Source organism: Hydractinia symbiolongicarpus, chromosome 8 (assembly GCF_029227915.1).
Source record: "Hydractinia symbiolongicarpus strain clone_291-10 chromosome 8, HSymV2.1, whole genome shotgun sequence".
NCBI classification, from domain to species: domain Eukaryota; kingdom Metazoa; phylum Cnidaria; class Hydrozoa; order Anthoathecata; family Hydractiniidae; genus Hydractinia; species Hydractinia symbiolongicarpus.
Window position 1 is genome coordinate 7,288,487 of NC_079882.1, and position 22,345 is coordinate 7,310,831.

The 22,345-nt window shown below is 33.8% G+C and overlaps 1 protein-coding gene across 1 annotated transcript; it reads left to right on the forward strand.

The window, feature by feature from the left end:
• Nucleotides 1-2,054: 2,054 nt before the first annotated feature.
• LOC130654152 (ubiquitin carboxyl-terminal hydrolase 19-like) lies at nucleotides 2,055-20,267 on the forward strand. The gene is made up of 12 exons (XM_057456689.1): nucleotides 2,055-2,153; nucleotides 7,074-7,171; nucleotides 7,817-7,891; nucleotides 8,298-8,413; nucleotides 9,012-9,350; nucleotides 9,826-9,959; nucleotides 10,288-10,380; nucleotides 15,779-15,970; nucleotides 17,211-18,247; nucleotides 18,371-18,517; nucleotides 18,627-18,790; nucleotides 19,046-20,267. The coding sequence occupies exons 1-12, from the start codon at nucleotides 2,100-2,102 to the stop codon at nucleotides 19,762-19,764; spliced, it is 3,168 nt and encodes a 1,055-aa protein (XP_057312672.1). The 5' UTR covers nucleotides 2,055-2,099; the 3' UTR covers nucleotides 19,765-20,267.
• Nucleotides 20,268-22,345: the final 2,078 nt, after the last annotated feature.

Genomic DNA, 22,345 nt, shown 5'->3' on the forward strand with positions numbered 1-22,345 from the left:
TGCACAACTTTTTAAAAAAGTTTTTGAGCATGCAAGTATTTTTGTCTTTTCACCTTGAGTGCTAGTTACATTTTTTTAGTGGGACAAATTATTATTATTTTTTCTTCTCAACTAAAAACTAATGCTTTATGGGAAAATATGCTTGTCGTAACACCCTCCTCCATTTTGTTATTTTATTATTATTATTTTTTGTTGTTGTTGTTGTTCCGACAATAAGTTCTTATTTTTCCATGAACTTTCATTAAATCTAACATTCGCCAATTCAACATTTGCTAATTAGAGCAAAACATACATAGAAAAATATGTTTGTCCTAACACCCTCCCTCGTTGTTGTTTTATTATTATTTTTGTTGTTGTTGTTTCGACCATACATTCTCGATAAAATTATTTCTCTTTCGTTGACCGACTGACCAACTGTAAGCTACCTAATTCGCCTGTAGAGCAACTAATTAAGTTAGAGTCGCCTTATTTCTAAAAATCAATTTCTAATAAAAATACAAGGTGCAAAAGACTTTAAATAAACAGAGACACAAGATTTTACGCATCTATTGTTTAATATTTTTATTGTCAATTACGATGCATCGCGACAATTACGATTAATGGTGGCAATCGCAATAACATTGTTATTTTTTTATACATCGCGACTATCAAAAAGTTCTTTGTTAACATTTTTATTATAGGGATGGTCACGATTGGATCGCGGATTGTTCGTGTAGCGCATGATACGCGCTCACGATGTTAGGTGTTCTGATTCCAGCACTGTACAGAACTTTTTAAACATTTGCAACTCATTTATATGAGGAGCCTTTTGTTTAAAAAAATCTGCCTAAGCCAATGTCATTAAACGACTATTTTTAATGCATAGTTTTGTAAAACAACTATTTGTGTCATCTTTAATACAAGTCTTGCATCACTTAGGGACCACTCACAATTCAATCCTAAAATAAAAGACCTTAAACTGACATTGGTCCTGGACACCCTTACCCCTTAGCAATGTGATCATGCACAAACACAATTTGAAATTATTTAAATTGTTTTAAAATTGCTTCCAACATAATGATTCAATGATTTTAGAAAAAAGTCATGCAAATATATATTTTTTATTGTGTAGTTTGTTCAAATTCTTTAATATGGAATTGTAGAAAGCGGTTATCGCTGTAGATTGTTTATAATTCATCATCACAGGATTTGTTTATAAATCTTCATAACAGGATTGTTGGAAGCGAGATCAGTGTCATTAGTTTATTTAACATCAAAATAGGATTGTAGAAAGTGAAAACACTGGACGTAGATTGTTTAAAAATTATCAAAAACGAAATTGTAGAAAACAAAAACTACCATATGGGATCATAGAAAGCCCAAACAGTGCTGTAGGTCGTTTTAAAACCATCAAAATGAGACTTTAACACTACTTGATAGGTCTTTTATATGGAGATCTGGAGACCTGACTCTCTCATGTATCTATAATTGATGTTGGTAAATTGGTGTGTACCCCTGTACACACCTGTACGAGTGGAAGCCCAAAAAAGTATAAGAAAGGTATAAAAAATTTCTTATATTTTTTTAGCTCGAGTATGAACTAATAATATCTGGAATTTAATATTTTTTTTTCATTTTTAAACCTTTGAATTTTTTTTTTCCCATTTTTTTTTGAGAGTTTTAGCTTGCTATATCTGTGGGTCAAAGATTGTAGTTGAGAGTAGTGCAGGGTGGCCACAATTCTTCTAAATAACCTAGAAATTGGACCCAAAATAATGGTTTACTTCTAAAATCTCCTAAAATTGTTTATAGCTGACATCCATTTTGTTTTCAAATAGTAACTTCTCTTTATTACTTCCTAAAATTTTGGTAACATTTTCAAAAATAAAATTGTTTTTATCAATGTGTTCGTGTTTTCTTCTAAAATGTGACCAGGAAATCTCCTAAATTAAATTTTAAAATCTCCTCTCTATGTGTAATATTAAATCGGTTGCCACTGTGAAATAACAAGTTCTTGGAATTCTCATATTAAGATATTTTAAAATTTAAATGCTGTTTGTATATGTGGTTAATTAAAATATATATCCTTTAACTACAGAAATAAAAAATGAATAAATGAGATGGCCATTCCATACTACGAGTTGGATCAGATGAAAAAGGACTGGTATGAAAAAGTAAGTGATCATTGGTGTTTACGACATCACTACTTCAAAAATAAGGTGTTATCAATGCTTGCTGTCCATTGCGAGGTTAAGTGGTTTTGCAAAGTAATTTTTTACCATGGTGTTTTTGTGTTGTTTGTGTCACATTTTTCTTTTCTTTGTAATAATAATCTAATAATTTTGGGTCTGATTTTAACAAAAAGTTGGATTTTGTATAAAGAATTTTGATGCTATCATGGTAATAGAACGGCTGGGATGTGGTGGCATTAAGATATAAGTTTTATTCCTCAACTTTTAAGATGTATTGAAAACTCGATGTAACAAAATATGATTGGTTTTGAACTTAATTACAAGAAGCCCTGGGGGCTCTAAGAATTTCCGCTCGCTACCAAAATATTTGATGACAACCTGCTAATTTGTTGTGTTATCGTGCCAAACATTCGAAGAGATTTGGTGCATGAAGCTCTGAAGATAAAGCACACAAGTGACATTATATCTTAGAACAAACGCAAACAAAACGAAACGTGTCATAATAAACTCACATTTTAAAAGAAATTGCTAACAAAAAATGCAGCCTATCATTCATGGTTGATAGTCTTGCGATTGAAACGTTTATGGTCTTAAACGGCATATAGTTGACAAAAAATCAAAATTTTGATGTGACCATCATGTTCAGCATACTTTTTTTATTAACTGTGCCAATTTTTGTCGCAAATAAAGTAGTTTTAATTTTTGGACCAATTTTGGCCTAAAATGACATTTAAGGTGGCAAAAAGCCAAAATTTAGATGTCACTATCATGTTCAGCATACTTTTTTTGTTAACTGTGCCAAATTTTGGCCTGAAACGTCATTTAGATGACTTCGCAGTACTTAGGGAGCTTGGGTACGAAGTTTAAATCTGTGACGTTGCAATCCACTTGGGACAGGGTTAGTTAGTTAGTCAGTTATACCAATCCTATCCTTCTCTCAGATGAACTTAAAATCCCAGGGTCGATTTTTTCTCAAAAAATGCTCCGAAAGAAAAAAAGGACGGTTTTAAAGAATTTCCTACGCCTTCGGGCGCGGAAATTCAATAAATTGCTTTTTCATGTGTTCCGAAAATATTCCATTTTCCTTTTCTTTGGGTTTAACGACATTGCTACAATAATACCAATATTTTTGTTTACGATGACACAACACCTGCACTGTTTGTGAAAAAGATAAGATGGAATCATCCCTTTACAAATAAATTGGGATATTTAAAATAAAGTTTGATTGGGAAAAAGCTGGTAATGGCAACTGAGAATGCTTAATTTCACCCTGACAATGAAACAACATCAAAATAAGCCTTGGTCCTTACCAGAAAGGGAATGGTTTTAAAGGATTGAGAATTATAGTAGATTTTCCCAGAAGAATAGGTTTTATTAAATTGAGGATTGATTTAGGTGTGGTCTTGATGGCCTGTGCAAAATAGGAAACTGTTCAAAAAACTTACCAATGCAACCTTATCTTCGACATACACACATAAACACTTTACCTGTCTTTCTAAAAACTGAAACTTTCTACAAATCAGTCGACAATAACTTCTAAATTTAAAAAGTTATTTTTTTAAATTAAAACCAGTTAACTTGAAAAAAATAATCTGGAGTTGAAAAACCCAAATATATATATTCATTTTTAAGGCAGCATCGTGTAAATTTAAATATAAGTATATGGAGTCAAAAAAACCAAGTATTTATAACAACGTTTCGATCATTTCTTTGTCAGGTGTACAAAAAGAGTCTCGTTCCAGAATATATATATAAAAAAGTCTAAACACCGTTTTTGTACTGCCTACATATTGCATGTTACATGTTTTGCAGACAAGCCTGTAAATAACCAAATTTGAGTCACAATTAAAATGACCTCGACGGATATTAAAATCCCTATTGTTATCTGAATTAGAAAAATTTCCACCCTTAATTAGAACACTGCAAACTTGACATCTAGGCTTATTACAGCTTTGGCAAGAACATATTTCTCCCTCACTTGGTAACTTAGATCTTACTAAAGTATCTTTTAAAGTCTTAGCCCGACGAAACGAAATTAGGGGGACAGTTGGGAACAGAGTTTTGTGTTCCTCGTCACATTCTAAAATAATCTGGGCCTCCCTGAAGATGTTATAAATATTCTTATTTAAAGCAGGATGAAAAGTAGTGGGGAAAACCTCCTTACCTAAACCCCTGTCTGTCGTTGAACTTGGCAGTAAGATCTCATTACGATCTAATGTAAACGCTCTACTAACTTGCGAATCTACAAGTTTCTTTTCATACCCTCTACAATAAAGCCATTCCTTTAAGTTGAAATACGATTTTTAAAAAACTCATCCGTGGAACAAATTCGCCTTAACCTAAGAGCCTGACTATAAGGTATTCCCTTTTTAGTATGAAATGGATGACAGCTAGAAAAATGCAAAAACTGGTGCGTATCAGTTTCCTTAACAAAAAGGTCAGTTTAAAGGTTTTGTTCCTCTCTGATAACTAAAACATCTAAAAATTCTATCGAATCCCTGGAAAATTTATGGGTGAATTTAATTGTAGGGTGTAAGAGATATTGAAAAAACTCCTCCAGTTGCTCTTCACCATGCTCCCAGATTAAAAAGATATCATCAATATAGCGCCACCAAACCCACGGCTTAAGATGTCATCTCTACCGTCTAATGCCTTCCTCATGGCCTTTAAACCATCCTCATGAGGAATACTGAGATAAAGTCCCACAACATCAATAGTACAGAAAATGGCATCGTGAGGCAGAGGTGGCAAATCTCTCAATTTACATAAAAAGTCATTCGTATCTTTGATGCAAGATTTAACTTTCCTAAAAAGAGGCTGTAGGTGAAAGTCGAGAAAAGAAGAAATTCTCTCTGTCAAATATCCACAGTTTGATATAACTGGCCTACCTGGGACAGAAGATAAACATTTGTGTATTTTTGTATATATTTTTTCTCAACTCAAGTATTATAATTTGTGTAATGTGTAATTTAAATTTAGATGATGTCAGCATTGACTCATCAATATCCATTTTTTGCCTTTGCTGTATAGAGCTTTAAAGGTTCATAAAATTAATATGTAGGATCATGTGCTTTTTTGACAAATTTTTGAAGAGATATTGGAGTTTGAAAGTTTGTCCTGAAATGGGTAGGTAGACCCAGTGTTAGGAAATTAGTCCTATTTCAGTCTCATACATTGGCATAGAGCTGTTACCTCAAAAAGTTGACAAATATGACATAACTTTTTCGGCAACTTAAATGAACACATCCACAAGTATTGTTTACTTAAAATACTGAACCAGTTCTGCTATTTTTAATCACAAAGTTACAACATTATACAAAGTAAGATTAGTTAATTTTATGTTATGTTTTAATTAAACTTAGGAACGTGTTGGCAATGTGTGCACAAATTTAATATCAAATATATATACCACCATTAGAGAAAAATGCGAGTAACTACCTAGGCCTACAATTATTTTTTGTTTATGTTCTACTGGTTCTATAAGTTACAAAACAAGAATATAAGTACATGGATACTACATTCTTAACAGCATAAACATAAACAGAAAAGTATAAAATTCACAAAACAATTGTGTAAACACCAATAAGAAAGAACATCTCAAAAAGTGAATTTTCCTAGAAAAGAAAATAATACACTCCAAAAACACAATGGTCATAATGCACGTTGCAAAATCACAGACTCCAACACATTTGAGCCCCTTTATGTTTATCTTCCCTCCATTTAACTGTAATTCCTTCATCTTCTAAAGCTGGTTGGAGACTTGCCACATGTATTGTCAGTCTCATGTCCTTTATTACATGTGTGCTTCTCAACGTATCATGTATAAAATCATCTTGAGATGATCCACACTTTCCATCAGTGTAGCAATCTAATTAGCAAGGAAAGCAACATACTGGCAAGTTTGTCCAGCAACCCAAATAATCTGTCAACTAACTGGCCTTGGCAATTTTTTTTATTGGTTAAATTCCAGTCATTGTCTGAGTAATTATCAATCAAAAAAGCTAAAAAGCAACAAAAAAAACAAACAAAACAAAAAAAAATCAATAATGAAAAAATACATAGAAAAATATGTAAAAACAAAACAACCACCAATGATTTTATTAGGGTAAACCTTTTTTTCAAATTTAATCTAAAAACCGAAAATAATGAGTTGCATTTAACTTCCTAAATAAAGTACAATAAAAAAATAAAAATAATTAAAGAAACATTATTCTAAAAGATTTGACCTGACTTTTTGTTGATCTGGAATTTTAGGAAATAAATTTTTAGTCAATTTTTTGGTCGAAAATATGTTGCGCCAAAACATTTTGGGGATTAATGTATTTTATCAACCATTGAATATTATTCAACACCATAAACTAAAGATATTTAAAAAAACAGAGTGTGATGGTGAGCTATAATGGGAAACCATTTCAAAATGTAATACATGACAGAATCATGAAATGGAGTTGTACCACTTTAAACAGAACCAATTTAGGCATGCGGTTATTTTTACATCATTTGATTTTTTGTCCTCGGCTTGAGATTTATTAAAAGACATTAATTTTATGCGTATACCAATGGCATAAAATTAAATTAAAATAAAATAATTTTGGAGAACTTGAAAATTAATTCTGTTTTTAATATATACATTTGCTTTTAATTATCAGTCACTTTAGTTTTTCATTAGTGCAAACTCTAAAATTAAATTAAAATAAAATAATTTTGGAGAACTTGAAAATTAATTCTGTTTTTAATATATACATTTGCTTTTAATAATCACTCACTTTAGTTTTTCATTAGTGCAAACCCTAAGCACACTGAACTCTCAAAATACAGTAAACGTTATTGTGCAAAATATGGAGTAATTATGGGAAGATTTAAAGTAGCTAGTAGTTGATAACTTTCATTATTTTATTTTAGGGTCCTGACGATGTGAACATACATTTGTATGTTCGTGATGTAGAAGAGCATGATATTATTTTTGAAGAGAAGAGTGTTTCTGTCAAGTTTTCTACACAGTAAGTTCGTTAGTCCCTAAATCTGTGTTCTTGAGGACAAATTATTAATTTTCACTGTGTTTTTTGGATAGACATTGCTGTTTTAAAATTATCCTAGTATATAATATCTGAAACTTTCTTCGTAATTTGAGTAGTCTCTTCAATCTTCTGTCTTGCCATTTTGTTTATAATTTACTATAATTTCTTGCAATAGAGTTAAAAATATACATGTCAAACTATAAAACTTGATTTTAAATACAAATTTATGTCTTGGAAATTTTTCTGTTTTTTTATTTTAACAAAATAGTGGTGAACATATAACTGATAAGATTTAAGTAAAGGAGGAGGAAGATTTTTTCTATTTGCAACTTACCCTATTTTATTGTTTGTCACTTTTTTGTGAGTTTTATTTTGTTCAAACAACATCGACAAAGAAAATCCAAAATAATTTTTTCACAAACTTCTATTATATGTTTGGGAAGAAAGTAGAGTCATCTCTAAGAAGATTAAGCAATTTTGAAAAATTTTAGCCTGAGTTAAAAAATAATTTGCATTAACAGAACTAAAACCTGCTTTGACTAAAATTTAAGCTTCCTCATGAGTTAAGGTGTATAGAAATACAAAGGAATTTGACTGTTAATTTTAATTTTGTTGTAACTTTTTTAGGCACATTGCATTTTTAAAGCAGCATGCAAAAGGTCAACGAAAGAAGTGCTCTTTCACGTACGTCCTCAAAACAAGGTAATGGGTAGTAGTTCTTCTGAAGTATGACCAACAGTATAATAAAAGGTTTCACGAATGAGGTTATTTTGGAAAATGTGCAGACAAAATTAGCTAAAACATTTTCTATAAAATACGTCAATGAACACGTTTAGCATTCTACTAAATTGCTGCATAGTGACTATGCCTTGTGTATTCTTGCTATGACATTGTGTTATTTGTGTGAAGAAAGGCTACCAGTTAAAACAGTAAAAAAAAGTCCTTAATGAGCATGAATAAAAAATGTCTTCTTTTGCCTCACTTGACTATGCATTTTTCTGAAAGTTAAGGTTCATTTTGCTACGAGTTAACTGGTTAGTAAAGTTTACGTTTGACGGAGCCTTGTATTAAATATTTATTACTGATGTGAAGTGTTTTGTCTTTTAAGAGGAGATATCGATCCTGGGCGGTGTCATTTTAAATTGAAAGCACCATTTATTGAGTTGTTGTTAAAGAAGAAAATACCAGTTAAATGGGGAAGCCTGGAAAGATTTGATCCTGACGGTAATTATTGTTCAAAAATTTCTTATACAGCACAGCTAGATAGGAGAATACTCTATCTGGTGAATTATTTTGACCTGTAGTATGAAAGAATATTTAGTTGATCTAATGTCTCAATAATTACCTTTACTTGTGATAACTTTAATTCAAAATTTTATATACATGTTATATGCATATGGTAAGGCGATTCAAGTTCTTACACATGCTTTAATGATCATACTGTATGATATCCCCCATATGAATTTACATTTAGTTTTCAGTGGACCAACTTATTACATTATTAATAAGGTGAAATGAAAAGTTTTTTAAGAAATTCCACAACACTTGATAAGAAACTTTTCATCCTCTGTAACAAACAAAATATTAGTTTTCATATTGCAAATCCCTTTAAATATAACTCATTTTAAAAAATACTTTTAAGCCCTAGATTACATATTAATTTGTTTTTTTTTACCATTGCATTTTGTTTCCATTTTACTGTACTTTTTTTGTAAAGACAAAAAAGTTAGAAGAGTCTTTTAACTTTTTTGTAATTTTCAACAATTTGAATATTTGGTACAAGATAAAATATTGGAGTAACATGTCACCTTTTTCTCTCCAGATTTGAACGAATCGCCAAAAAAAGAAGGAAAAAAGAAGAAACAAACAAACTCTCCCAAAAATTCTCCAACCAAAAATTCTCAACTTCTCGGTGGGAAATCCACACCGCTGACTAAGGAGGGTGGCCAGGATGGTCCAACAAAGGTTGAAAATCAAGCTTCATCATCTACGATGGAGGACAAGAAGAACATCAAGAAAGCAACAACGATAACAGTGTCAACGTCACAGTCTGAGTCGCTGCTCGGTCTGACGGGATTGGAGAATTATTCCAATAACTGCTATATGAATGTTGTCATTCAGATTCTAGCTAACATTCAAGAAACCAGAGACTTTTTTAAAAGTAGGTTATGTTTTGTTTTGATGCCTTTTCAAAATCCTTGTTATAGCGATGTTAAAGGCGGGTTTACTAGAGAGGGGAAGGGGGGTGTTTTTCAAGCCTGGAAATTGGGTTAATATTACTTTCAACGAAAAAATTTCGGCCAGTTCTTAAAGTCACGGAATTATGATACGTAAAAAGAAATCTGTTCCGTGCAATAAAAAATGCAACTTTTGTATCCTTTACTTAAATTTTAACAAGTATGCATTCGAAATTGTTGTAACATGCTACTTACACTGCTATATGCGAAGGAAATATTGGAGTAGGTAGATACGTTACAGCTTCGATAGAAAGTATAGCAATACCGCATGCGGGATTATTGGAGAGCCATATCAAAAAGGCGGGTTTGCTGCAGAGAAGGGAATTGTAGAGTTACGGAAGGATTAAAGTAAATACGGTATAACATATAGATTAATAATTATCTACTTTGCTATTTTAGATGACCACTTTCTAAAAGAAATAAACTCAAACAACCCATTAAGCTCTGGTGGCAAGGTGGCGAAAGCATTTGCTGAAGTTATAAAAGCTCTGTGGTCAAATCGAAGACATGCTATCAAACCTACAGCCCTTAAGGTGAGGAAAAACCTGTCTTTTTCTTGCATTAGCCTTACTAAGTAGCACTTTTCAAAAAATTGGGAAATTTCTTTGACATTGCCAGTGTCCCTGCAAGACATGAAAATCTTCAACCAGTTATAACAGCATCAAATAATAGAAGATAATGATGAATCATGTTGACGACATTAATAATACATTTCTCACAAAACCATGCCATATTTATTACTCAGGATGGAAGTTAATTGCCAGGAAGCAGGATGAAGATAAAAAAATCATTTGTTTGTATCCGTTATTAATTTTTGTTTGTTTTTTAACGCATGTGTGGTCTTATTTGGATTTTTTTTAGAGCATCATGGGTAAACGATGTTCTTTATTTCTTGGCTGGCAGCAACACGACGCTCAAGAGTTCTTCGCATCTCTTTTGGATAACCTACACGAGGTAATTAATATATAGTTTGTAGAGGAATTGTTTTTCGAATTTTTAAAATTTGATAACAGCTTAAGATTAGTAACAAACTGCACACAAAAAAATCAATTTGTCTGCCATTTTAATATTGTCTCACAATTTTTTAAACGTTACAATTGCTTTTTCCGCTGCTAATTCTAAACAAATGTGACTCTCACATGTAATTTCTCACATTATTTGAACGTTAAGTAAGATTTTTTATCTTTTCCACCCCCTTCACTTTTCACCCTTGCATCCAGAAGAAATCGATTGATAACGCTGTTTTACTTATAAGCACCTCCCTTCCTCCCCAATCACACCCTAATCACTCCTAATCACCCTCAATCACACACCGCTTCTTTGGAGCAACCTTATTTAAGGCGTGCTTCTTTCGAAAACCACCAAATGAGCACCACCTTAAAGCGAAGAGGGCGGTTTAAACGTTCTGCATATATATATGCGCCCAGTGCGTATTAAAAGACAATAAAGAGTTAATTACATGACAGCTGATAATTATACAAAACAGAATTGGAGTGTTTAATATACTGTTTTATTTCTTTGTTATTGTTGTATATACAATTAAAAAGAAATTAGGTCCATATATAAGTTATTGGAATATTTATTACTCAAACGGTTTCGAACATGTAATACAGTTCAGGGAGAATAAGTTCACTGTAATAGAGAGGATAATCGGGGCGAATTTTATCGAGTCATATCACGTAGGCGTCGAGGTCAAAGGCGTAATTATTGATATTTCGTAGATGGTTTATTGTTTTATTTGTGTTGTGTTCATTATTTTTTTACGAGAATTCTTCTTTTAAGAGCATTTAATATACAAGTTGTGGATGGCTAAAATGTCTTTAGGCGTATTTCTGTTAAAAAGACGTGTTTATTCTTTGGTACATCTAAGGCTTGTATATGTACTATTAACACACTTCGGTTATCTTAAAGCATTTTTTAGAATGACAATACAAATCTGAAAACCTAGATGATAAAGAAGTACATAAAATACATCCAAAGCGTTTGTATGAATTTATACATAATGTTAAATACAGTTTTTTTTGTGTAAGTATGTACGAGTTTAAGCTGGTATATTTGTTCTGAAGATGGTCTAAGTTAACCGAAAAAGTTTATTAGTGGACTCTCTTTCCAATTTCTAAAGATTTTGACAAAAGTTTTACGCTTGGCTTATCTCATTGTTTCCTTACTTATACTGTAAAGAGGAGGGTGTAAGAAGAAGAGTCACATGATCTGTGCTCTATAAATTACACCAAAGTCGATTATATTAGTAGAAAAAATTGATTAGCTCAGTTGTTTTCACGTAGTGCGCAAATGACGAGCAAAGTTTACATGAGTAGATTTTCTAAACTTTTCGTATGCTCTATCCTCTGCGAAGGAGTTCAATAACTTAGTCGTCTCTCGTTGCGTTAAAAATAGATAAGTAACGAACGTGTCAAGACTCGCAGTAGCCTGGTGATCAGGTTGTCCTTCCGTTGGTTACAAAGTTTTAATCAAAGTACCTACATATCGACTTTTATAAGCCTGGTAGCTAACTAGGTTTTGTTCGTGTTATCTTAACATCAGGAAAAAGTTTTTCTCTTTTTACTTTTCACGATGTCAAGACCCCAGGCGTATAAATTATTGATGTTTCACTGTGAAAATGTAATTTATGCAAGAAGTATAATTTATGCTATTGTTTATTTTCATCCTCTTACGTTGAAAAGAGAAAAACGCATAATACTCAACCATTTCTCTTATCTTCGTCAAATATCTATTATTTTATTGTTTTATTTTTCTCAAGTTGAAACGTGTAGGTTTTGAAAATCAAAGAATGTTTCGAAACCGGCAGTTTTTTACTTGCGAACCGATTACACGTTTGCGCACAAATTAAGTTTTTTAATAATTGAATTTTATTGCAATCCTACGCCTCGTTGATCATTGTAAGTAGCAGTAAATCGCAGGAAATACAATTCTAATTAATTTCCATAGCAACCGATGAATAAAAAAGTCATATCTTGATGTGAAAATGTAAATCATATCTTAATGTTGTGATGTACTGGAGAATTTTCCGTCACCCAGAGTGCTGATGTGAGATGACAGTATCGTGTGGAAATGAGTTACTTCTAAATGCAAACGATTCAAATTTCATGAATGGATTACAAAACAGGGAGATTTTCCCTGCGAGCGGACATGTAGTTTTGAGAATACTCTTCGTTTCAATTTACTGTGTAAACGTCGTTGGAAATGCGTCCGTATGGTTTACTATACCTTTCCAGAAACAACTGCAGAGTCCGATGAATTATTTACTTTTAAATCTTTCACTCGCTCATATCATATCCGGCGTGAACGTTTTACTGTTTTGTTTTGTCACCGACACCGGCGGAATTGCCGCGTCGCAGAATAGCCGTGACGTTGCTTGCGCATTCACAGAAGGCTTGTGCGTGTACTTTATCGGAGCAGGAGCTTATTTACTAACCCTTTGTGCCATCAGTTTTAATAGATACATGGCCATCCAGTATCCCACTCGACAAGGACTGCGTATGCAGAAGAACGCGGTTGTAATTTATAATATTGTAGTATGGTTCATTTGCACTGGCTGGGTGTTGCCGTCGTCAATGTCGTTCCGATATGAAGATCGGATTCGTATATGTTTACGAGATTGGAAACACATTGATCACCCGTTTGTATATCGGATTATAGCTTTGTTATGGTCTATTGCTATACCTTTGACTTTTTTGTGTCTTTCCTTCTCGGCCATTGTTTGGAAACGGAAAGAGAAAAACTTACTTCTTGACAGAAAGTCGATGTTCGTTAGAGAGTTACATTTGCAAAGAGCTGAAAAACTTCTGGGGTTGTTAATAATGACATTTTTACTAACTTGGCTGCCATTTTTCATATACTGGGGGCTATATACTACTGGTCATTTCGCTGGATGTGCAGGAGAAGTCGACGCAATAAAATGGCTCCACGTTACTGTCTTTTTTTCGACGTTTAATGGAGCGCTAGATCCGCTTTTATATACGAGTGGCAATAAAGAACTGAAAGGGGCAGTTTTGACATTTTGTAAGAAGCTATTATGTCATACTGGTAACAAGGTTGCTCACGATAATACTCTTCGATCGAATGTAACAACAGCTGGAAGGATATCTTCAATGGCTGTATTACCCGATGTCAACCATACTTTAAAATATCCTTCGAAGTCAGAATTGTTTTTAGCTAAAAAAATTTAGTTATTATTTGTATATGTTTAAATTATTAAGCACAATGTTTTTGTGCACGCCTTCGAAAGGTTAGCGATTTGTTTATGAATTAAAAGTTACGTTACCGATGCTCGTTTTGCAATTTATGTCAAGGGAGTCAATTCACATCCATTTCTTAACGTAAGACTCTAACCTTTCTTTGGGGGAGGGGGTTATTTCAGATTTTTGGGAAGGACGAATGTTGTGACAGTGAAACTAACTAAATTAGAATATATGATATGTGAATCTTGATCATGGCGCATCTTTGTATCTATTCTCAACTGAGAGTTTCATCCCGGTCGCACCCACTACACTACGTAGGTTCGTTTGCGAAGCATATGTAAAGCAGCATGTCAGTGATACTCAAATTAGTTCTACTTCAGCGAGAAGTCAAAAAATGACCAATTTTTTCATATTTTTCTTTTATTATTATTATTTTAATTTATATTTACCTGAATTACTTCCAATATGTCAAAAACAAGCATATTTAGATTAAAATAAATGTTTTTAATCTATTTAATGGCATTAAAATTTTTCACATGTCGTGATAAAAAAAATCGTAAATGCCTGTATCTCATCTGAAACAAAAGTTTCCCATAATATACCAATGGTTGTTGTGGTAAAATGACCCCTTCGCTAACAGCTTCAGTCTTGTTCAAAATATTATAGGAAAAGGTCAAAGTCATTTCATAATAGGCACACATGCTTGGGACCTGTCAAACTTCACTTGTCAATGCTGAAAATCTTCCATAGGATATAGAATATTAGGTTATTTTCTCAGCTCTTAGGCCCTTAGCTATGCGAAATTCTGCTGACGTTAACATGACCAATTCATGCGATTTTTTAAAGCTGGTACACTTCCAACATTGTTTACCAGGCATATATCTGTCAACATAGAGCGTTTTCGGATCACGCGATGTTGTTTGACAATTCCCAGACATGGCCAAAAATGGTTGTTTAAGACTGAAGTTTAAATTTCGCCCTATCAACTTAGACTAAACGTAAAAATGGAGTTGTTTCTTAAAAAAGTGTAGCCATGTTATTTGGTCGTCAATTAATTGCATAATTGCTTCCTATCTAATTTGTTACGAGAAAAATGGCGGAAATTTTTTTCTTTCCTTTTTTTGGCGGGAATATTTTTTCTTTTTTTCGTTTCTTTGTTTTTCCTTATTTATGTTAAGCGTAAATTTATTCTTAATAGTCTAGACATAAGATGTGGAAGAAAAGATAAAGTTGTTTATATCTATCAGTTGTGTGTCTAAAAGATAACAAAGCTATCAGATAAACTCTGGAAGTTCCTGCGTATTTATTGAGATGCATGTTTTTATCTAAAAACATGGATGTGAGGCTTAAAATATGTGCTTTTAATACATTTTAAAGGTTTTCCTGTCTTTCCTGAACGTTGTTGGGTTTATCCATACGTATGCGCGAAAAAAAAAGACATTAGTTTTTTGTATCACGTGGAATAAGGTTGTTCTGTTTGCCATCATGTGATAATTCTATGCACGGACTAATGAAAACTGGTGTTTAATAGGGAATTAGCCTCGAGAAACTGCATAAATCTCATGTTAAATATCTACTCCATGGTCGACAATATATAACGTGTGGTCCTTTGGAATATCTCACAAGTAGAGCGAGATACTTTTAAAGATACGTTTATCAGAGAAATACGAAGAAAAAAGCTCTAGAAAGCCGACGTCGCTTAGTAACAAAGTAAGATTGTGTGTTGTGTAGTCATCATGAGAAAGTTGTTTGTTACGACAAGATGATTTGTCGTGCGTCAGACTGTTAAATTGCATGCTGAGAACCCTGCATTTAGCAAGCACATCGCATTGTATAGTATACATTCTTATTTCTTTATAATAACAGTGTCTCGTAAAAATCCATATACGGATGATTACATAAATTTTTGTAAGCTATTTTCATATATAGAAAAAAGAAACAAAATTAAATATGCGAGACTATAAAAGCACATAATACTCCAATAATTGATTCTATATTTGAAGGTTTAACTTCCCATGTTCTGTCTCTGCTTAGTAACAAAAACATTACTCATCGGCCAAATAATTTATAATGCCCTCCGCATGCGTGGCACGACTCTTAAACATTTCTTAAGAATTCAGTAATTTTTTAGACATTACTTTTTAATGTAGGATCTGAATCAGTATTGTTATGAAAAATCATCCGAGAAGGAGAAGGAGACTGGTAAACAAGATGGCGAATCTTGCGTCAATGAAAAACCAGATACGGCGTGGTCAGCTCATCTCAAACGAAACAATTCATTTATTATTAAACTGTTTCATGGTCAGTTAATGTCCAAACTTACATGTGCTTCCTGCCACAAGGTAGATATTTTCTCTCACGATCATTTTTACCGTAAGTGCTCATGAAAGCCCAGGAGTTTATTTAATCTTTAGGGGGCGTTTATTAGAGACGGGCGTTAAATAGACACTGGTTGTTGATTAAAAAACTAAGAACCAAGACTAACCCTTTTACGGTTACAGTATATCAATAAATTCGTCCATGTTCCCCCCTCTGTTTAAGAAACTGTAGTCTATTTTGGCATGTATTTAAATTTTACTTATTTAAAATACAGTAGAAAAGCCTTAAAGATAAATCCGTACCTTTATTTTCCTGTAAATGTTTTGAATGAAGGCTTTGATTAACGCCCTTTTTAACTGAAGAAGGGGCGTTTATTAGAGGCAGGTGTTTAATAGAGACGGGGCGTTTATTAGAGCATTTACGGTATTTGTAACTTTAATTCCAAAGAAAAAACTACAGTTGACTCTCCCTAATTCGAATTTACACGAGGAAAAATGTTTGTTTGAATTATTCGAATTTTAGAAAGTCTCTGTAATTTGAACTTTCAGCTTCAGAGAGTAAAAATTCGAATTACAGAGAGAAATTACGTTAATTTTAAAATCAAGAAAACATAATTCAAGTTTCATTCAATCTTTATTTTTATAGTTTACACAAAAAAGAAACTCTATTTTAAAAACTGTTGAATATTTGATTGCTTTACATTGAAGAGACGATCTCTTTCGATAATACGAGTTGCATCACCAAGTGCTTTGCTGTTAGGCCTTCGCTATCAGAATGTCCATCTTTATCTTGTCTCTTGGCCATTTTCAATCAAGAAGTGAAAAAATGTAGAAAGGCAAACGTTTTAAAAAATAACGTTCGAAAGACAACTTAGAAAATTTTAGAAAAACATTTGAATTTGTCAAAGCCCTATATACACACTAAAACACGAATTAGGTAGAGAATCGTGCTGAAGGGACTGAAAAACTGTTCGATTATAGAAATTTTTGAATTAGAAAAATTCGAATTGTAGAAAGTTTTTCTGTAAGAGTTTCTTAAGGAAAGTTGACGTTGACTGAGCACTCGTCGAAATATTAGAAATATTCAAATTATAGAAATTCGAATTAGAGGGAGTCAATTGTATATGTCATGTTACCGTTTTTGGCGTAATTGCGGCATTCGTACTACGCATGTCGCCTAAAACGGCCACAAATTCAAAACTTTACTTTCGATTGCCATTCGGCTATATTTCCACTTTCTTAAAAAAATTTCTTTGTTTTCAAGGTATCGTATTCTTATGATCCATGTGCGCAAGTTTCTCTGCCCATTCCTTCAAATACGAACGTGTTAAGCGTGCTTCTTTACACGCGAGACACGTGCACGCCACCTTTACTTATAACAGTCCCCGTCTCCACGCCGAACGCGCAAGTTTGGCACCTCGTCAACCTGCTGCAAGCTCTTACCAAGATACCGTCGCATTTAGTTGCATTATTTGAAGGGTATTCCGATGTCTGTTTGGATGATCGAGCTTCCCTGACGTCGTTTCAAAAACAAAAATACGTCGTGGCCTCGGAGGTGTCCTCAAAAGAAGAATCAGATGTCGTCTCGATTCCTGTGTTTCAATATTTACTGAACAAAAGTGCAATCGTTTGTTGCCATTTATGTGGTAAATTACAGAACGAGCTTCAGACAAGCAAATTGAAGCGCTGCACAAGGTGTATGGCTGTAGCGTATTGTAGTCACGATTGCCAAACAAAAGATTGGTCATGTCACAGCAAGGTTTGCACAAAGGACTTAAAAATGCAAGTAGGGCTGCCGTTTTATATAGTACTAAGAAAAGACTCAATCTCTTACGAGGCGTTTGAAGAACTGTTGCGCGAACGGGCGTCATTTTCAGTGGAATGTTGTTTGTCTACCCCTGCGGAGGAGGACGATAATAGAAAGAAGGATGAAAATACAGCTTCTGCAAATGGTGGTTCCGATGAAAGTGAAAACAAACAAAAAATGGTTAACTCCATCGCAAATTGTCAATTTGTAATTAAAATGTCTTCGAAAACAAACGTCAACGACGAAGCATGTACACTGCTGAATCAAGAGAACTTCTCCATCGATGTTATCGCCAAAACTACCAGCATCATCATGGAATGGCAGAATACACCTGTGGAGGAGGGCGCCGCTACCGGTGATATTCGTTCGAAAGAAGTGCCAACGTATAACGTTATTGAGAATGCTTCAACTCCAGCGGTGGACGAGCAGTGCACGTTGTACGATTGTTTAAGATTGTTCCTGGAGCCTGAGCGCCTGGATGAGACAGAATCATGGTGAGACAATATTATTATTTAAAATTTCTATTGTATAGAGCATGCGTCCTTTTACACTGTGTTACATATAATTTCTTATTTTGTTTGAGTATGTTTTTAACTCTCCTAATCTACGTAATACAGGAAATGTTCGAAATGCAAGAGTTTGCAGGCAGCAAAGAAAGAAATGGCGATCAGTTCTCCACCGTGTTTGCTTTTGTTACATTTGAAAAGGTTCACCTATGGCCAGTACGGACAAAAAATCAACAAAGCTGTTTCATATCCGCTGAGGTGAGGTGCCAATATATAGGCCGTACTTGTGTGTGTTCTGTGCACATTTGTGGATATCTTTTTACATATTTAATACGTATATTTTAATGCTTTTCGTGCATTTTCACAGTAATCTCGATTTATCGCCTTTCATCGCGAAAGAAACTCGAAATAAAATTGACTACCTCCCTACCTACGACTTGTGCGGTGTAATCACACATCGAGGAACGATGAGAATGGGTCATTACACGTGTATGGTTCGTTTGTTGAATCAAAGTGATCAGGACGAAGTGGGTACGTATGCTAAGCTTCAAAAAGGCGTCAAGTTTTATATCACTTTCTAACGCACGATAACAGTACACTATCGTTGAAAAGTGTTTAAGATTATCGAGTTGTAGTTACAGGGGTTGATAAATATGCTTATGATACTAAAGGGTTTGGGATAACGGGCGAGTCGACTTTTTTCTTGCTTGAAGACAAATATCTTCTACAACTTAGAATGTTGAGTACAGATGTTATTTTCTACTCGTATTTTTATTTTTTGTAAAGGTTGGCGCCTGTTTGATGATGATTATGCGATTAAAATTAAAAACGAGAAAGTGATTTCTCCAGACGCGTACGTTTTGGTGTATCGTTTACGAGGAGCTCAAGATGTAATCAAGATCGATCGCTATCCTTTGGTCGCGAACACATCTCCAGCGTCGTCTATGGAAAATATGGCATCAACAGTGAAGCGCAAGCGGGCTGATTCTGTTGCAGGTTCAGGAAAATCACCTGGTGCGGAGAGACGAAGCGTTTCTGAATCTACCTTAAATCGTATTAGGAGAAGCACCAGTGTTGAATCAGCCGAGGAAGTGGATAAAAAAGAAGGCTCGAACGCACTGCCAACGGAGTTACGACGGTGCGCAAGCGCGTTGCCAATAGAAACTAATAAAACAGAATCACATGATACTCGGAAGGGGTTACTTTCGGGTTCATTGCCCGACGTTACAACTAACGAAAACGACGCGCAGAAAAACGCGCGTTTAAAACATTTATCTTCATCGTCTGACGAATTTGCGAATGCTTTGGAAAATTTAAATAACGACAGTGCGTTGTGTGATAGTTTTGAAAAACTAACTGTAAATGCTGACATGGAGAAAAGCCTTGGTGATATTCCTTGTGTCGACTCGGAAGAGTTTCTTGAATGTAATAATGCATTTCAAGTTGACGAGGAAATTGTTGAACAAAAATTAGCCGAGGATATCAACGAGAACGACTTGGATTGATTTTTTAATTTTTTTCGCCCTAATTTTATAAGAACATAGAACTTATTACCCAGTTTCCTTTTGATGAAGTAATTTTGGCCAACTAGAAAACACGAGAGATTTGGCTTATGTTAGAAAAAAAACTGGAATTTTTGCACAATGCATCAATAGACTGGATTTCGTTAAAAGACGTTTCAAATACATTTTACCTTTTGGTTAATAAATATTGATTTTTTGCGTTACATTGTATCAAATGTTATATACACTCAAACTTATGCATAGTGTGACTCATAAGGCAATAAATATGAGCAGGTATCCGCTCATTAGAGGTTTTGTAGAAAAGTTCTTTAAAGGCAAAACCGTTTGCTATGGTTTGCACTTTTATTTGTTATGCAATATAAATATAAATCAGTTGAATATTATAATACAATTTACCTATATATTTTACCTACGATTCCTATGTTTTAGGATAACACTTTCATACGAAAATTATTTCGCTGGACAAGAGATCTCTTATAAGAGTGTATGTGTCTATGTGTCTGTCTGTCTGTAATACTAATCATGCTGCCAATAAACGTGCTGCGGTCTAATATGGCATCGTGTTGGGGATCTTTACCCTCCTGAGGAAAAAACTCCTGTTTTAACCAACTTTATATTTATGAAGTAGGTAGAGCACTTATAAGAGCCAATCTTTCCCCAGAAAATAATGGCCGTAGAGAGACATGATGCAAACAGATCAGGATGTAATGAACAGAGTTAGCCCTTATGCTGCTGCATACAGGTACATGGCGAAGTTAAAGTTGATAAATTAGCTCAGGCAGCAGTTGATAAAAGGCGATACAACTTTCCACACTATGACGAAGAAGCCTCAGCTTTTGTTTGCCAAGATAAAACTCTTTCTGGAAACAGGGATGTTGTTGTCTACACCACGTGAAAGCAACTTCCAAAATATTTCTACGCTATATGCAAATTTAGAGCCTACTTTTTCCAAGGGTGAACCAGATTGGTTTTAATGCCGAACGTGCAACCCGGGCAAGAAATGCTACTACAAAATTTTAGCACGATTCATGGTAAAAAATTATTTTAACAGTATTGTGCCAGTTCTTATGTTAAGGGTAACAACTTACATTCGCGCGAATCAAACAAACCTGCGCGTTGATATGAAGGTTTAGCCGACCACTTGAATGCTCGAGCTGAAGAGAGAGACCTTTAACTAAGACGGGTTGTATGTGCATTGTATTTCTTGGAGAGCCATGGGTGTTAAAGGAAAAAACTTAGCGACTAAGAACATCAATGTTATTGACGTTGATACGGATTCCAATTTTCACGACGTCTATACAATGGAAATTCGTCATCCTTAGCAGATGTTGAAAGTTTTCCAAATTCACCAATAATAGCAATAGCATCTTGACAGTTCTAACCCATGGCACGTTGACTTCCTGGAAAACTTAAAGCCTGAAAAACGACTCACTGTACATTCTGAAGACAATTTTAATGGTGAATATTTTGCCTTGTTGTCCAAACTTTCCATTATTGAAAACAAAGTAAAGAGGAATATCTAGATACAAATATTGGCCATCATTGTGATTTTCTTCATTTAGCACAAACCAAGCTTGACTTAATTAGCAGCTCTGTTCACAGCTTGTTTAACCTGGCCTTGCTTAAAATAGAAAAAGTACACAGGCAACCTATGGAGAACATGAGATTGCTGGTGCATTTTAAATTCGAAAATTCGCCATACTGCTTCTGTTATACTGACGTATTGAGCATGCACGAGAGTCTTTACCTCCTCATCGTGATCGGTATGTTCATTGATCTCAATGTTGGCACAATCATGACCTTTATATATTTTGTTTTACAGATTTAACAGACATGCAAGCCTTTAAGTAGGCAACTAGAAGAATCTTTGCCTTAGTCTGGTCGCAAGAAGTACATTAAGAAATTGCTTTTCTTAATTGGCTCACCATCCTTTGCTGCCAAAGTGATAAACCTGGCAGATTATTTTTTCCATAGATTGATTAATCTGTCTATCACTGTCCCTGCAATCATGAGCAATATGCTGAAACAAAAGTGGTTGAAGAACTGTACTGTCAGCCCAAGAGAAGATTATCATAGGTACGTTCTTAAAAAAATCCGAATATTGAAATCCCAGCGATCTTTATCCCAAAGCGAGAGCGAGTAAAATAAACCAATTAGTGGAAAAACGTAATAAAGAAAGCTTAAAAAGTGTTTATTGAGGGAAAAAAAAAGAAAAGATAAAAAGTATCAATTTAATTTTGGCTAATTTCGCGTAGGTACAATTTACGTAATTTTCTAAATTATCTAATATTATCTTTAGTCAAGCATTGGAATCACAATTGTATAAAGATTTTTGGCCTTAATATTGAACTATATATATAGCTTGATTGAACTATATATATAGCCTCTAACAACAATAAAATGTATTCTCGGAAATAGCTCTCAATCCATGCTAGCCTTAAGTAAAATCTTAAAATACGTTCGAGGTTTATATGTAGCTACAATAAAAAAAACATTAAAATTAATTCCACATTTTTGCGCCATATAGTAAGGGCTATATGTTGTAATAAAAAGCATGTTAAAA

What these genes read in the sequence shown, in the direction of transcription:
- LOC130654152 (XM_057456689.1), top strand. Translation starts at nt 2,100, where the DNA reads ATGGCCATTCCATACTACGAGTTGGATCAGATGAAAAAGGACTGGTAT. An exon ending in TTTTGGATAACCTACACGAG is followed by an intron (nt 10,381 to 15,778) that starts GTAATTAATATA and finishes TTTTTAATGTAG; the next exon opens with GATCTGAATCAGTATTGTTA. An exon ending in AAGTGATCAGGACGAAGTGG is followed by an intron (nt 18,791 to 19,045) that starts GTACGTATGCTA and finishes TTTTTTGTAAAG; the next exon opens with GTTGGCGCCTGTTTGATGAT.